Source organism: Lacerta agilis, chromosome 7 (genome assembly GCF_009819535.1).
Source record: "Lacerta agilis isolate rLacAgi1 chromosome 7, rLacAgi1.pri, whole genome shotgun sequence".
Taxonomy (NCBI): domain Eukaryota; kingdom Metazoa; phylum Chordata; class Lepidosauria; order Squamata; family Lacertidae; genus Lacerta; species Lacerta agilis.
Genome location: NC_046318.1, coordinates 48,426,098 through 48,440,976, shown reverse-complemented (window position 1 = coordinate 48,440,976; position 14,879 = coordinate 48,426,098). Strand labels below are relative to the sequence as shown.

Below are 14,879 nucleotides of genomic sequence, written 5' to 3'. Positions count from 1 at the left end.
TTTGATTAAATCTGGGAGGAAAGCACATCTGAATGGGAAAAAAGAAAATGGGGGGGGGGGAAATCCAGGCTCTAGAAATGAGATTTATTTCAGGGGCAACATGTTTCAGAATCATTTCCTCCCTCGAGGGCACGTTTCTTGCAGCAATTCTCACTCAAGTGCAAGGGACACTTTAGTGACTCCTCCTGACCTTTTCACTTGGTGGGAATTCCTGCCAGAAACAGGCCTTGTGGAAGGATCTGTTTCCAGAGGATCTTTTTCTGGAGGATACCACTTCATAGCTGTATTCGCTGGGTTTGCAATACAAAATTCAATCCACAGTTATACTAGTAACATCCATGAAACACAATGCTTTAAGGCAATACATGCTTTAAGGGAAAGGTATAATTAGCAGCATAAATAAAATGATCACAAATATATTTCCCCAAAATACAATGGCAGTGATAGTGGTATCTAGGAAAGGCTCAGAGATCCCATGTGGTGTTTCATATCTTGTGTACAAACCTCTAGAAATTAATTTGGATAACTGAATCAGACTGGAGATATTCTACATTTATCTACAATAAACTGCATGCAAATATAGTTAATTACCAGCAAAAAATAAAAAAAAATAAGAGTGGGATTTGACAATCCTGATGTATTTAAATAACAAGAGCTCTCTCTCTTGTTTCATTTTTTGGGTGACTGAAAGAAAATTATGAGATTTATCAATGTTTCAGCCTTAAGCACCAAGAGTTGAAGTGAAGCCTTTCAGATTAACCCCTTGCACATGGCCTTGTCCAACAATGTGGCAAAATGATTTTTGGAGCTGTTAAGATTCACAACTTCTACTCTAATGCAAGTTTTTGTGTCATGTCATATAGTATCACATATCAATCACATCAAGTCACAGTTTCCCCCAGTTTTATCTTATGGCTTATGTGGCTGCCACTCAAAGTGGAAGAAACAAGCCGTACATTCTGTCTTTCTCCTCTGAGCTGCCTCTTGCCAAGAATTCTATTTAATGTTTGCATGTTTTCCTCCCAACATGTTTGGACAAAATGACATATACATACTGTGCCTTGAAAGAAAACAAAACAGAAAAGCAAACAGCATAAACTAGGATGAAAAACATCTTTGTTTTTTCCTCTCTTTCCTTGTATTAGTAATGGTGAAGTTGACAAGTGAATCAGAACTGTACCGAAAGATATTTGTGTGTGTGTGTGCAGACGTGTGTGTGTGTGTGTGAGAGAGAGAGAGAGAGAGAGAGAGAGAGAGAGAGAGCAGCGCTGCCAGAATCAAAAGAAAGGCAATCTAATTTTAAAGTTATTCCTCTGTATTAAACACTTACGGTGGTGTGCAATTAAGTGATACCCAGAGTATCACTTAGTTGCATACAACCCTAAAAAACACAGTACAGGTAACTTTAAAAAAATAAAATAAAAAGAACTGCTAAGTTCTTTTCAGTTGTCCCATTGCTTTTGGACCCATTGGTCAGAACCCTGGGAGGACTGTGCTTCCTGAGGATCACTGAAATACGTTACATAGTACATAATTAAGTCACTGAACATACTGTTTCAAGTTGTGGTGATGGGCATTGGCTCAGGTGACTTTAAAGCAAGAGTACATGAGGGTAACCTGGGGCACTTTCAGGGGTCCTGACTGAGTTGGCCTAGTAGGCCACATTTGGCCTGCACGCCAGCGCTTCACTCCTGCTTGAAAGGAATTAGAAAGGAATATTGAGAATTAATATTTGTTACCGTAGTTTGTTTGTTGGCTATACTTTGCATTGGCCACTCAATAATACATGTTCTCTGGACAGTTCCCAAAAAATAAAATGACTAAAACATTTTAAAAAATACTATTCAACACAATAAAAGCGGCATGATTTTGTCTTTCTTTCTTTCTGGCAGATAAAAAGTAAACCAGGAATAATACAGTGCCCCTCCCACACTCTAAGTGACTCTAATCTCGAGAGAGAAACTTCATGATTCTTCTTAAAGTATAGCTCACCTCCTAAAGACATTCAAAATACTGCTGGGCCATAGCCTGCCCCCAATTTCTCAAGAGTTTTCTGCTCCACAAAAGGAGCATCCCCTTTTCTGCCTCATTTGCAGGATGCTTTAGGATTGAGTCCAGGCATCTGAAGGTGGTGTGTGTGTTTTCTTTCCAATAAACATTTCTGCAGTGTCTAGCAGCCTCCTTGGCTGCCCACATCTTCTGCTCTGAGAAAACCCCATTGGGGGCTTCCGGTTTGGTGCCGGATAATGGCGGAGCGGAGCTGAGTCAGTTCCAGTCCCCGGGGGGTTTTAGGGGTCTCCTTGTCTGCGCCAAGGGCCCCTTAAAGCCACGGGAAGAGCGTCCCGTGGACCGCGGCCTCGTGGGTCCCAGACGTGCCGTCTCTGCTCTTGATTGACCCTCGTAAGGGGGAAAATCAAGCGAGCGGAGCTACCGACACGGGACTGAAGAGGCGGATGCACCCCCCCGGGGGATCAAAGCAGCAATTCTGCCAGACCTGAGCACCAAGCTTTTCCTGCTAACTTCAAAGAAAAAAGAAGAACCCCGGCTGCAGTAAGTGTGGGACTAATTGGATTTACATTTGAATAATTGCCAACCGGGAGGGATGTTAAAAGGAAGCCCGTCCCTCTCCTTTGTTGTGCAGAGGAGGTAATTAAGCTTCAAGCGGCTGCAGCTGTATCACTAGACACAATGTTGCTACGAAGCACTTTGACAGAGAAGATGGATTAAATCCCAATTTGGGGGATTGAAGACTTTGGAAATATCTCTTCTGTGGCTTTTGGAATTAATTTTGGCACCCTGTCTCAGGGAAAATGGCGCTGGAAAATTAATACGCAAGATGGAAAATTACTGACATTCGACACCCTTTGTTTGCTCCAACCATGCTTGCTTTCGCTTTTAAACTGATTCTAGATCCGGGTATTACCCAGGAACAAAGAACAATCCTTCTGCAATTGGAGTTTGTGAAGCGGAAAATGGACTGGTTAGGACGTAATTTCAAAGAAATTTGTTGTGGAGCAGGAGAGACCAGCCAGATCTGGGAAAATTTTGATAATCTGGAAGCAGACTTCTCCAGGGAACTGGGGGAGGTGCTGGCGAAATGGGACGAATTGATTCAGCAACCCCAGGTAAATGGACGGCTCTGGTGCAGTGAGAGACGCAGGGCTGATGTTTTGACTGGAGTTACGAGATTCAGTCTCTGGAGTGGGAGTCCAGAGATGAAGCTGAGAAGATTTTTGAAGACAGAAGTGGAAGGAAATCAAAATTGCGAAATGGAGTTGCTGGGAGAGGAGAGCTGGTGCCTCTTGAGGCGCCCAAGGAGGAGATTTATAAATTTTAAGATGATACTGAACAAGGACAATAGAAGGAAATGTAAAGATGAATGGTGGGGGGGCATGGGAGAGAGCAGAAAAATGGTGAGAAGGGGAATAGGGTGAAAATAATAAAAATTGTATTAGGATGGATTTATGGTACCCTGAAGATAGTGTGTTAAGATTTTAGGATTTGGATGTTAAGTTTTAAGATTTTGATGCTACGATTTTGGGAATTTTGAATTAGTGAAGAGATATGTAACTGACTAATAGCAGCAGCTCAAGTGAAAAGAAGTATAAGATTGATTTAAGAATTATTTCATGATACTATAAGATGTTAAGACTTTATGATACTATAAAAGGTTGGACAATGAATTGTAATGTTAAAAATGAATATTACCAAAGTATATTAGTATTGAAGGCAGAGGAGGGAAAGCGGGGGAGGTCCCTTTAGAAGATTAGAAATTAGATCTTGTTAAGTAGTAAGAGATAGATTGGTGTTCCAGTTTAGGTATGTATTGGTTTTGGTTTTGTTTTAATTGTTTCTTATGTCGATTGTATTTATGTAATGTGTTTTTTATTGTGTTAATGTTGGTGTTTATGTTATGTTATGTGTTTCTCTTGTTTATTGGAAAATAATAAAAATCTTATAAAAAAAAAAAGAAAACCCCATTGGGAGGGAGGTACCTTATGATACTTTCCCCTGGCTTTTAATTGAAGGGCAGGAAGTCTGACTACTCTGTGTCTGAGTTAAGAGTTCTCACTGAATGTGTTTTTAAATGGAAAGTTTTCCCTTGTGCCTTAGAAAAAAACTTTCCATTCAGATTTCTTTAAAAGTAAACAAATTTCACTTAACAAATAATAATGAACAGCTGACAGATGCTCAGTTGGCAGCCTTCCCATCTTCCCATGCTTATGGGAAACCCAGTCAAGGATGTTATGGAGTTTTCAGGAAGTGCAGGCACCCAGGAAGGCTGCAGAATGCAGATCACTGGATAAATTATCCACATGATGAAAGAACGCTCACAAAATTTCTGAGCTACCTGAGAAGTAAAGCAATTGCAACAAAAATCTGGCACCCAGGAAATTTCACCAACGATGTCTCTCTTCTTGAATTATTTTGAATGTAATTTCTTGTCATTTGGTAGAGAATGTTTTAAAAAAGCAGAAGGTATTTTCAGCATAGCACTAATGTAAACACATCTTTACTTTGACAGGATAAAAATAAGCTGTATAAATAAAGCAGGCGATTCTATCCTTTAGAAATGTTCTTTACTCTGGGTTGATAATCACTTCAATGCAGATATTTAAAAACATTCGAACAATAAAGAACACTGAAAGATCTACTAGTAAGGGCAGGGTGTGTGGGGGGGGGAGATAATCTGATAGTCTTCCACTTGGCATTTGTGGAGACTGCAGCAAAAGTTATAGCAATTTTATATTGGACTGAATAAAAAGGCCATGCTGTAAACATGGGATCCATCCTCCTGTGAGCACAAGGGGCTATTTCTCTGTGACTGTATTTGATTGTTGTGTACATCTGTGAGCTCACTTAAACCCCATCTGCACTCTTGTTACACAACCCGGGTATTTTCTGATCTGAATTAGGTACATACTCACCAACCCAACTCCCTTGAACATCAGAAGATAGCCCTCGCCAATATCTTCATATTCACATCAACAAACGTGTATTGTCTTCCAACCAAGCCTCTTTGGTGCTGCTAAATGAGGCCAGATTTCCAACTGTCAGATGTGTTTCCTGACATGTTTGGATCTGTGATTTAATTTGAGAAGACTTTGACTGTTTTATGGAATTTGTTTGCTGCTGTCCCCTGCCTTCTGAGTTGCTGGTATTTTGTCAGTGACAGAAAATCTGCACTATTTATGGTTTTTGCACTATAAAACTACTGCATCCCCCATTGCATGGCATCTTCTCCTAAGCCATCTGTCACAGAGGTCTGGCATTTTATGTGAATGTTGGTCAGGCAGACTTAACCCAAGTTCCCCCCCCCCTATGAAAAATGTCAGCAACTACAATGTTTAGCATTTTACTTTACAGTGGCCATTAAACTTGATTACTTGTAGCTCTGTTTCATCGCTGTACTTATATATCAGCTATGAAGCCAAAAAAACACAAGGGTAATCATGGCAACAATGTGCTCAGGTCCTGGGAAGTTCAGCTGGCAGTGATACAGTTAATATCTTGGATTTTTGTAAGTAAGGTTTTTTTTAATGCTGATATAAAAATGTATTTGATATTATACAGATGGCATAAGATGTTGTGGTTACTAAGTTATTATCCAGGATAAGCTGTACTGTCAAAGTCGGGGCTTAAAACTATCACAGGAGATTAAACTATTTACTAAAAAGGGGCAAAAAGATATAACGAAAGCATCTTAGTGTATGAACATATTAGAAGTGTATTTACTTCCCATAAGTATAATAAAGCATATCTCTCTTTAAGCTGGGGGATTGAAAATGTGGACTTTGTCATACGAGAGGAACAAATGCAAGAGTTTCTAACTTGCACTCTCTCAGGCAATTGGCCGGATTGTTTTCAACTTTTCAAAAGGAACTGAGATGAACTGATCTTTTTTCTAGGCCTGTGTCTAAGCATCATGCAGGCATAACATTTCCTGGCTAGTGTTTTGAGAAGCAGCATACAGTGCTACAGCTGGAGCAAATTAGGTCAAAATGAGTTATTTTTCTCAGGAAATGTTCTGCTAACTGGATGCTGCTACCAGGATTGTCTATGTTAAGTGGTTGGCCTTCTTTCAATCAACATTATACCTGACATCTACATTCACAACTGGATGCCATTGAGATATTTGCTGACTGTACAAAGTTTGAGGAACATTTGACCCTCTTTTTGATTGTGAGCAATGTTCAAAACTCCCTCCCCCTTCTAGCCAACCAGCTGAGTTGTTTGTCAGGCATGTGAGGCCAGATATTATTAGACAATATGAGACCTCCAGGGCCAGGCACAGCCATAGGATTCCATCAAGCAACAAGTTAGTCATCCCAGGGGAGAAGTAGGCTGCACATGGACTCACTTGGCCCTTCATTTCCAGGTGTTGGTTATTTTACTCCGCACGATTTTATTCTGCATTTTAAAGAAATATCTGGAATAATTGATCCAAGATGACTGAGCCCAGCTTTGGCCGGGGAGGGTGGGATACAAATAAAAATTTATTATTTTTATTTATTATTATTGTATGCCTGATATGTAACTAGTGCTTTGGAGTTTTGCATAGTTCTGCTCTTAAGGAGATGCATACAAGAAACACTATTCCACATATCACCCATCCATCCATAAGCAGCACCTGGCTGTCTACTGAATCTCTCCATTGGTTAATTGGTCCTCCTCTTCCCTTCCACAGTTAGAAGACAAACTTTCCTCTTCTAGTCCAGATCTCTTGGATGTGAGATATAGATTTCCCCAGTGAACTTCTCTGGCTGTTCTGTCAGATATAATACAAATGAACAGGCAAGGGTTTATGGAAACTATTGCCATAGTGAATCCTTGCCCCTTGGCCTGACTGTTGATCAAGCACTGTGCCATGAGGCAAATTGAGTTGACCACCTCAAGTGACAGGATCCACAGGGGCAAGAGAGCTGGCCTCCAATGAATGCATTGGCTGTTACTGTTGCTGCAGTGGCACACCCCTTGCAGGCCAGATCTGTTGGTCTCCTCCTACCCTTGTTCCCAGAGTGGATCTTTATTGCCTCCGTGTTCCTGATGTAGATTTTCACTCATCTTTTCTTCCTTGGTGGGGGGACACCATTTTGTGGTATCCCTCAGGTGCAAAAATGTATTGGGCTGGCCCTGATCAGTCATAATCAGAGAATCCAGTGCAGTGCCCCAGTTCGTCCAATGTACTGTAAGGTCCTGGGAGGCACATGCCATTTGACTGATGCAGGGGGCAGACGTTCTACCCTGCGTAGACACTGTTGTACAACTACTAATTTAACTGGTAGATTTCTCTGTACAAATGAGAAGAGTGTACTTTTGCACTGAGAACTTGCTTGCAGGCTTCATGTAGGCCTCTGGTTGGCAAGTGTGAGAACAGGATGCTGGACTAGATGGTCCACTGCCCTCATCCAGTAGGCTCTTATGTTCTTAATATGGTGCAGCAGATGAGAAATATGATTCACACATAACATTCAAAGGCATGACAGAGTTTGGCCTTATGGCAGAATAAGGGCCACCATGAAGAAAAACAACATGCATCTCAGTCCACAATGGAGCTCTGCATTTCAGGGAAGGACACAGTCTGGACCTCTTGATTACAGTAAACCTTTTAAAAGATCTTTATAATTCAAGCTCCATTTGAGATAAAGTGAGATTGTCACTGATATATAAAAGACCCATGACAAATGCTCCCCTTGGGTCTGATTTGTACATTTGTTTCCCCTCCCCCTCTGATACAGATGTTGCAATATTGTGAGAGTGGGGGTGGGGGGATGAAATGTAATAATAATACTGTTGATGAGCTAAGCAGTGAATTAATGCTTTTATCTGAAAGGGGATCATAGTTCCCTGTAAAAGTGAAATGATTCAGGAGATTTAATGCTAAACTTTTTTTGTAAAAAAAGCAAAAAAAAACCTCAGATTTAGTACATATAGTTTACATTTAAGAAGCATCTTATTCTGCTTACTGTGTTTAAGCATAGAAATATGGAAAGAGCATTATAGAGGTATCTCTTAAGTCCGCCTAAGAATTAAATATTAACGGGAGTAAATCGAAAAGCTGGTTTTTTAGATTTAGATAAATTTAAATAAAAGCAGGCATTTCCACTTATCCCTTAAAAGCTCCGCAAGTCTTATTATGTTGCTGCTGCAAACTGTTCACACTCTAAACATTTCTCTCTTTCCTCTTGGGTATCAGGGAGCTGATATAGAAGTGGATGAAAATGGCACCCTGGATTTGAGCATGAAAAAGAACCGGCACCAAGAAAAGGGTACTCCGCTAACGTCTTTCAGTACAACAGTCCCCACTCCTGCCTCTTCTCCCTTCAAAACAGGCAGCATTCTGGTCAATGCCACCTTCTACCAGGCGTTGTGTGAGAAGGAAGGATGGGATACGCCAATCAACTATAGCAAGAGCCAGGCGAGAAAGGGGGAGGAGAAAGAGGTATATTTTTTGTTTATCAGGATACACCATGGAGGGGATTGTTGATCTTGGAATCATTTATTTTACAGTACCCAGTTTGAGCTATGGCAGCTAATACTCTACTCCTAAGCCCATGTGCAAGTCAATGGCACCATTCATTTTAGTGGGAGTAAGAATGAGACAGTGTACTAAGAATTAGGGTGCTAATGAGGATTTTTCCTTCCTGGCCTATAGAAAGAGGGATTTCAGAAGATGTGCAATTAGAACCATTATGAAAGCCAATGAAGTTATGATCCTGTATCCAATTACCTGGGAATAAGTCATACTGAACTCAATGAGGCTTACTTCTGATTAGATGCATACAGGATTGCACTATAAATCATACATTCTACAAAGCATGATCAGAATTCCTAGAAAGTAGCATCACATTTTGGGAACCAGTTTATGTAGGGAATAATGAAAGCATTTTAAATCCTTAAAAAAAGAAAAGAAAGAAACTGCAGGGAATTTTTCCAGCTCTGTATATATGATATGATCAATATATAATTAAAGTTCACACATTAAGAATTAAAGTTATGACCATGCTTTATCTCTGATCTGCTATGCATTCATATTCCTTATACATCATGATTTAGAGAAATGGTAATTTTTTGCTTTCCTAGCAATATCACTTCTTTAAGAGATTTGATAGAACAATGAAGCTCTTCCAAAGGCTTTTCTCTCTCTCTCAGCAAACTCAACATTACATAAATTTTAGCATTTAAAATACTTCAGTCTCAACCCTTTGGCTACACAACTCTTATCCCTAGGGAAATATGAGGTCAAAATATAAAAGTCTCTTCTATCCTGTGATCAAACTCATAGGGCTAAGATTTGTGAAGTACATACTTCCTGGATGAATGTGCAGGCCTGCCCAATCATATGTAAAATGGTGCTACACTTACAAAGCAATGATGTAGGGTGCTAAAACCTCTGTCCGCTGCTTCTCATCGGCATCCTGCAGCCTCTCCCCCAAGGTCATTTTTTTATCCAGTCTGATACTGACACTGGAAGTGAACCTGGCTAAGGAGGGGCCATAAAGGTAAGCAATAGGCAAGAGCCCCTGACTATCCACCCTTCCCCCATACACTTCAAATTGCATCTCTGCTGCCTGTTAAGCATAAAACTATGCTCGACGTGAGGCTACCTTTGAAGGTAACTCGGAAACTGCAATTAATTCAGAATGCGGCAGCTAGACTGGTGACTGGGAGTGGCCGCCAAGACCATGTAACACCAGGGGGAGACCATGTAATACCGGGGGCGGCAAGCCAAGCAGCACCCCCGGGGGGCAGGGCGTCGCTCTGTGAGCATGACATCATGACGCATGCGCATGGAGCGACACCTCTGCCCGGGCCAGCGAGGAGTGGCGTCACACTTGTGTCAGCCCTCCTCGCTGGACCGTCCCTCTCCATGTCCTGACTCTGCTCAGGGAGCCCAGCAAGCAGCAAAAGAAGCGTCTTTCGCCGCTGGCTGCCGGGGCATGGAAAGGAGAGGGGCAGGCCAGCGAGGAGGGGTGCCTCGCTGGCCCGCCCCTCTCCATGTCCCGGCAGCCAGCAGCGAAGGAAGCACATGGAGAGGAGAGGGGCGAGCCAGCAAGGAGGGGTGTCAGCCCTCCTCACTGGCCGGCTCCTCTCCATGTCCCAGCTCTGCTCAGGGAGCCCAGCCAGCGGTGAAAAAAGCTGCTGAAAGGGGGAAAGCCCCCTTTCAGAGGCTTCTGCTCCCTGGCTGGAGGCGCCGATCGCGGGGGGGGGGCGCCCCGAGTGTCACCCTCCCCCCAGGGCACTACCCGGGGCGGCCTACCCCCTTGCTACACCCCTGCCTACATTGGCTCCCAGTTTCTGAGCACAAGTCAAAGTGTTGGTGCTGACCTTTAAAGCCCTAAACGGCCTCAGCCCTGTATACCCGAAGGAGCGTCTCCACCCCCATCATTCAGCCTAGACACTGAGGTCCAGCCCCGAGGGCCTTCTGGTGATTACCTCACTGTGAGAAGTGAGGTTACAGGGAACCAGGCAGAGGGCCTTCTCGGTGGTGGTACCCACCTTGTGGAACGCCCTCCCATCAGATGTCAAGGAAATAAGCAACTATCTTACTTTTAAAAGACATCTGAAGGCAGCCCCGTTTAGGGAAGTTTTTAATGTTTAATGCTGTGTTGTGTTTTTAATAATCGGTTGGGAGCCGCCAAGAGTGGCTGGGGAAACCCAGCCAGATGGGCGGGGTATAAATAAATTCTTCTTCTTCTTCTTCAACTGGTATAGATCCATGTTTAAAAACACAGATATGCTGTTGTCATCTGTATCTTGACCCAAAACTAATGCTCAGATTTAGTCATTAAAGAAATCAAGCACATTTTTTTTTTTAAAAAAAAAAAAACATAAGCCACATTCCATTTACTCCTCTGTGTTCCTCACAAAGACACTAGAAGAGAACATCAATATGCATGTCAACATGGCACATCAATTTGGCCTACAATAGAAACTGAACAGAAAACAAAAAATGCAGCTGTGGTCCCCTGCCCACCCCTTCATAAATAAGACAAATATTTACATAAAGTAATTCATCATTTGTAAGAGATACTGTACTAAATTATAATTTAAACCTGGTGATTTCCTTGATTTTTGTTATTTTCTTTTCATTTTTGTGTTTATTGAGCCTTGGCAGGATGTTGTGGGGTGTTATTTTTCCTGCTTGTTTGTTTATTTTCTTCTCCTCTCCATCTTTTTGGCCATGTTTTCTATAGGAACTTGTTGCCAGAGCTAGGCAAAGTGGAGGTTTATTTGGAGTTTATCTTATGACCAAAAAAACAAAAACAAAACAGCATCGACCCTTTTATGCCAACCGACTGACACTTTGATAAATTAACAGAAATCAGAACAGTTTGTTCAGCTTTATATATCCCTGTAACTTAGGAATGGAACAGACAAAATGGCTGCCAGGTGGAGGCCATATTATTTTTTGTTGCCATGGCGGTTTCATGCTGAGCAAGCTATTTGTGGTCAAAATGCAGAAAACGAGGGTTTCCTCTCCATGCCAGTGTAAATTTTGGGAGTGAAGAGTCTGTGGGATGTTAGTGTCCGAAATGCATATGTAAAAGGTTAATTGCAAGAGATGTAGAACTCTGCAATGTCATATGCCTGAGGCAGTTATGGCAGTTATTTTAGTTATGGCAGTTAGTTTAAGAGTCTCAACACTTAGAGCAGCAGGTATGTTGTGTTAGGCTGCTGTCTGCCTCAGAGTTTCAGTCAGTCTGTAAATGTTAGTCAGTCTTAGATACAAATCCATGTAAGATGTTTTAGCAGCTTAAGTATCACCTACCTGCATTGTATATTTAATCTGCAACTGCAAGTACAAAAAGTTTTTATGTTATTTGAACTTTAAAAGAGAGTGTCTTGCATAATTTTTATAGGAAGGAAAAAGAGAACCAATTAAAGTGCCAAACAACCCAGGGCTGTCTTCTGCATACTCTGCAAACAGGAACTAGAGTCTAATTCCCACATAGTATGGGACAAAATTCCTGAATTTTTGGATACATGCTGCATACCAATATTAGACATAGAAAAGCTTACTTAAACTTGTGATACAACTGCTCAGATTTCAGTGCTAGAGGATCACTGGTCCATGTAGCTCAATACTGTTGCATTGGGCAAAATGCCCTTCTTCAGAGCTACACCAATAAAACTCAGAGACTTGAGAGGCGCTTGGAGTCCATTTTGTTTTATTTATTGCAAAGCAATAAGGGTTACAGTCGAATCTTTTCGCAAACCTGTAACCCCACCCAAAGGTCTGGGCAGAGGTATTTATAACATTTCAAACAAAGGATTTCAAATTAACCAGTCATATTTCATTACCTCATTTCAGTTTAGTACGCATGTACATTACCTAATCTAATACGCATGCGCAATAAGCATTGCTAACTAAACCTTGATTCTCAGAGATTGTTACATTCTGTTAGTGTACAATGCATGGGAACCTGTGTTACGTGTAGCCATTTTCATGTATCAACTTATGTTCTAGCTTATGAATGCATCTTTATGATTGATTGATTGATTGAATGTTTGCTTGTTCTTCTATCTCGGTGTGAGACGGCATCTTGCCAAAATCACTGGTTGCTTAAAGCAGCAGGTTACCATAATTCTCTATTAGAAGCATATTCAAAGATTTATAGGGGTTCACATTATCACATTTTTATGGCCCTTTGGGCCCCTGCCACAATACTGCTTGTACCAGAGGTAGCCAAACTGGTGGTCCCCCTACCACACACATACATTTTACCTCTGACCTGCCCCAGCTAGTCAATGATCAGGGATGGTGGTGGTGGTAGAAGAGGGCACCTCATTGACTCCCATGGTCTGCACTGACTAGCAATGGCCCTCCAGGGTTTCCCAACCCTACTTGAGAGATACCAGGAACTGAACCTTATATCCTCTTCACAGAAAGTATTTTTCCACTGACTGTTTCCTCAAATAACATGCTGCAATAAGTCAGTTGCAACAAGCAACCATTTTAAAGCTGTGCCTTCATGCTAATCATTATGTGTGTGTCTTCTGGTCCTGAGCAATCTCACTGGTGATGGATTTTAAAAAAAAAAAAACCCCAAAAAAACCTTGTGTTGAAGTGAGGACACTTTCATTAGGAGGACAATTGCCATACAGGTCCACTTTTTTGTTGATGTTATTGTTTAGCATCTTGCTTTGAATTTTTGGCAGCAGCACCCAGGGCAAAGGGGTTAGGAGAACACGAGGCTGGCTAAAACATGTAAGATGCAAGTGGGTATGATCAGAGGACTACACAGGAGCCACGAGGAAGATAAACCACCAAAGAGTTATGTGGCAGCTTGTGGTGCTTGGAGAGAAAAAGGACAAGGATAAGCCGATCTTGTTCCTAGCTTGTGACAGGGGTAGTAATTGCAAGACAAGATTACTGTGCTTGTTCCTATCTCTGAGGTTGACCTTGCTAAAGAAGTGCCTTATCTTCCTGGGTCCTCAGCAGTTGTTGCATTTGTGGTGATGGAAGAGGAGGAGGAGTGTGTTCGTTGTGACACAGATGCTCACATTTCAGATTTAGAGGAATGGACATGCTAAAACACTTGTTTGTTAATAAATAAATCCTAAACCAGGATAATGAGTGTTTTCAATATAAACTTACTTTGATTCAGCGGTGTTGATTTGAACCCATCCAATGAACCAAACTCACAACTGGGTCCTGTTGCTGGTGAAATGAGCCAAATTTCCAAAAGGGAAAATTGTTCCATAGTGAATCTAGAAAATCCCTGGAGTTAGTTATGGGGTTTATGCAATAGATTGCAGCTGTAGAAGTAAAAAAATATAACAACCCCAAAATATTTCTGTGAATTAAACAAAGAACTTTGGATCTGAGTATACAAAACCTTGATGGAGACAATACTATATACAAAAATTGCTTCCAAGATTTTCAGCACATAGACATTCTCAGCTTAAATGTTGTAGGTTTGAATGTTTTGTGCACCACTCTTTTTAAAAAGATCTGAAACTTTAACTGAATACTATTTCCTCACATGTCAAGCTCGCATCATCCAACCCACAAGCTTCCTGATCCTCCAAAGTCAACTTACTTTCTCTGAAATGTTTTGGTTTTTTTTTAATTCTACGGTTTTTCCAACACTACATAACGGCAGGAAACTTAGAAACTTGTCAGATTATAAGGGTGTAAGTTGCCCCAGAGTAAAATAAAATAATCTATTTCTAATTTATTTTCTGGTTCATATGCACAACAGTTGGCTGATTTTGTTGGTCATTTCTAGAAAATATTGTCTCCCTCATACACTGAGAAATGGCCTGTCCAGATGCCCCTTTAAAAAAATAATCCTGAATTTGGAAGAGGCGCACACTTTCTCCAAAAGGAAAGTGCTGAGAAATAACTGGAGCTGTCAGTTTAGTTCAACTGTCAGTTCTCCAAAGATTCCGGGGTTTAAAATGTTGAAAGTGCCAGATGCTATTATCTGTTATTCGTGTTGTCATTATGTTCTGGTCTTTGCAGAAATCAATATAAATGTCCATCTGCACATTAATGGAATTCCATTCATTTATTTTTGTCGTCCTGTGTGCACATAGGAATATGCGCACTGGCAAGAACTCAACTTGAAACTAGTGGAGCTTCCCTGCCATCCCCAGCAACACCCCCCTCCCCAACACATGCACACAAACACAGTCTGCAGTTTGGCAGACTGTTCTGGAAATAACGGGGAAGTTCAGCTTTTGTACACATCCCCCCCACCTTTTTTTTAAGGGCTCTTAACTGGAAGTAAGCTTGTTGTCAGTGGTACCTTATTTCTCTGAATCAACTGACCATTTCACAGTAGTCAGCACTTGTGATGCACATGAATGGCATCTCAAGTTTCTCCTTCCTATCTATTATTTGAATATTTGTGACCTGCACTTTCATA

The 14,879-nt window shown here is 41.3% G+C and overlaps 1 protein-coding gene across 9 annotated transcripts in view; it reads left to right on the top strand.

The window, feature by feature from the left end:
* ST18 (ST18 C2H2C-type zinc finger transcription factor) overlaps positions 1–14,879 on the top strand; it is a 128,743-nt gene that overhangs the window by 93,836 nt on the left and 20,028 nt on the right. For all 9 annotated transcript variants that reach the window (XM_033155192.1, XM_033155190.1, XM_033155189.1 and 6 more), the window contains one exon: positions 8,198–8,443. In XM_033155192.1, coding sequence (XP_033011083.1) covers positions 8,198–8,443 — 246 coding nt within the window. The remainder of the gene's footprint in view (positions 1–8,197; positions 8,444–14,879) is intronic.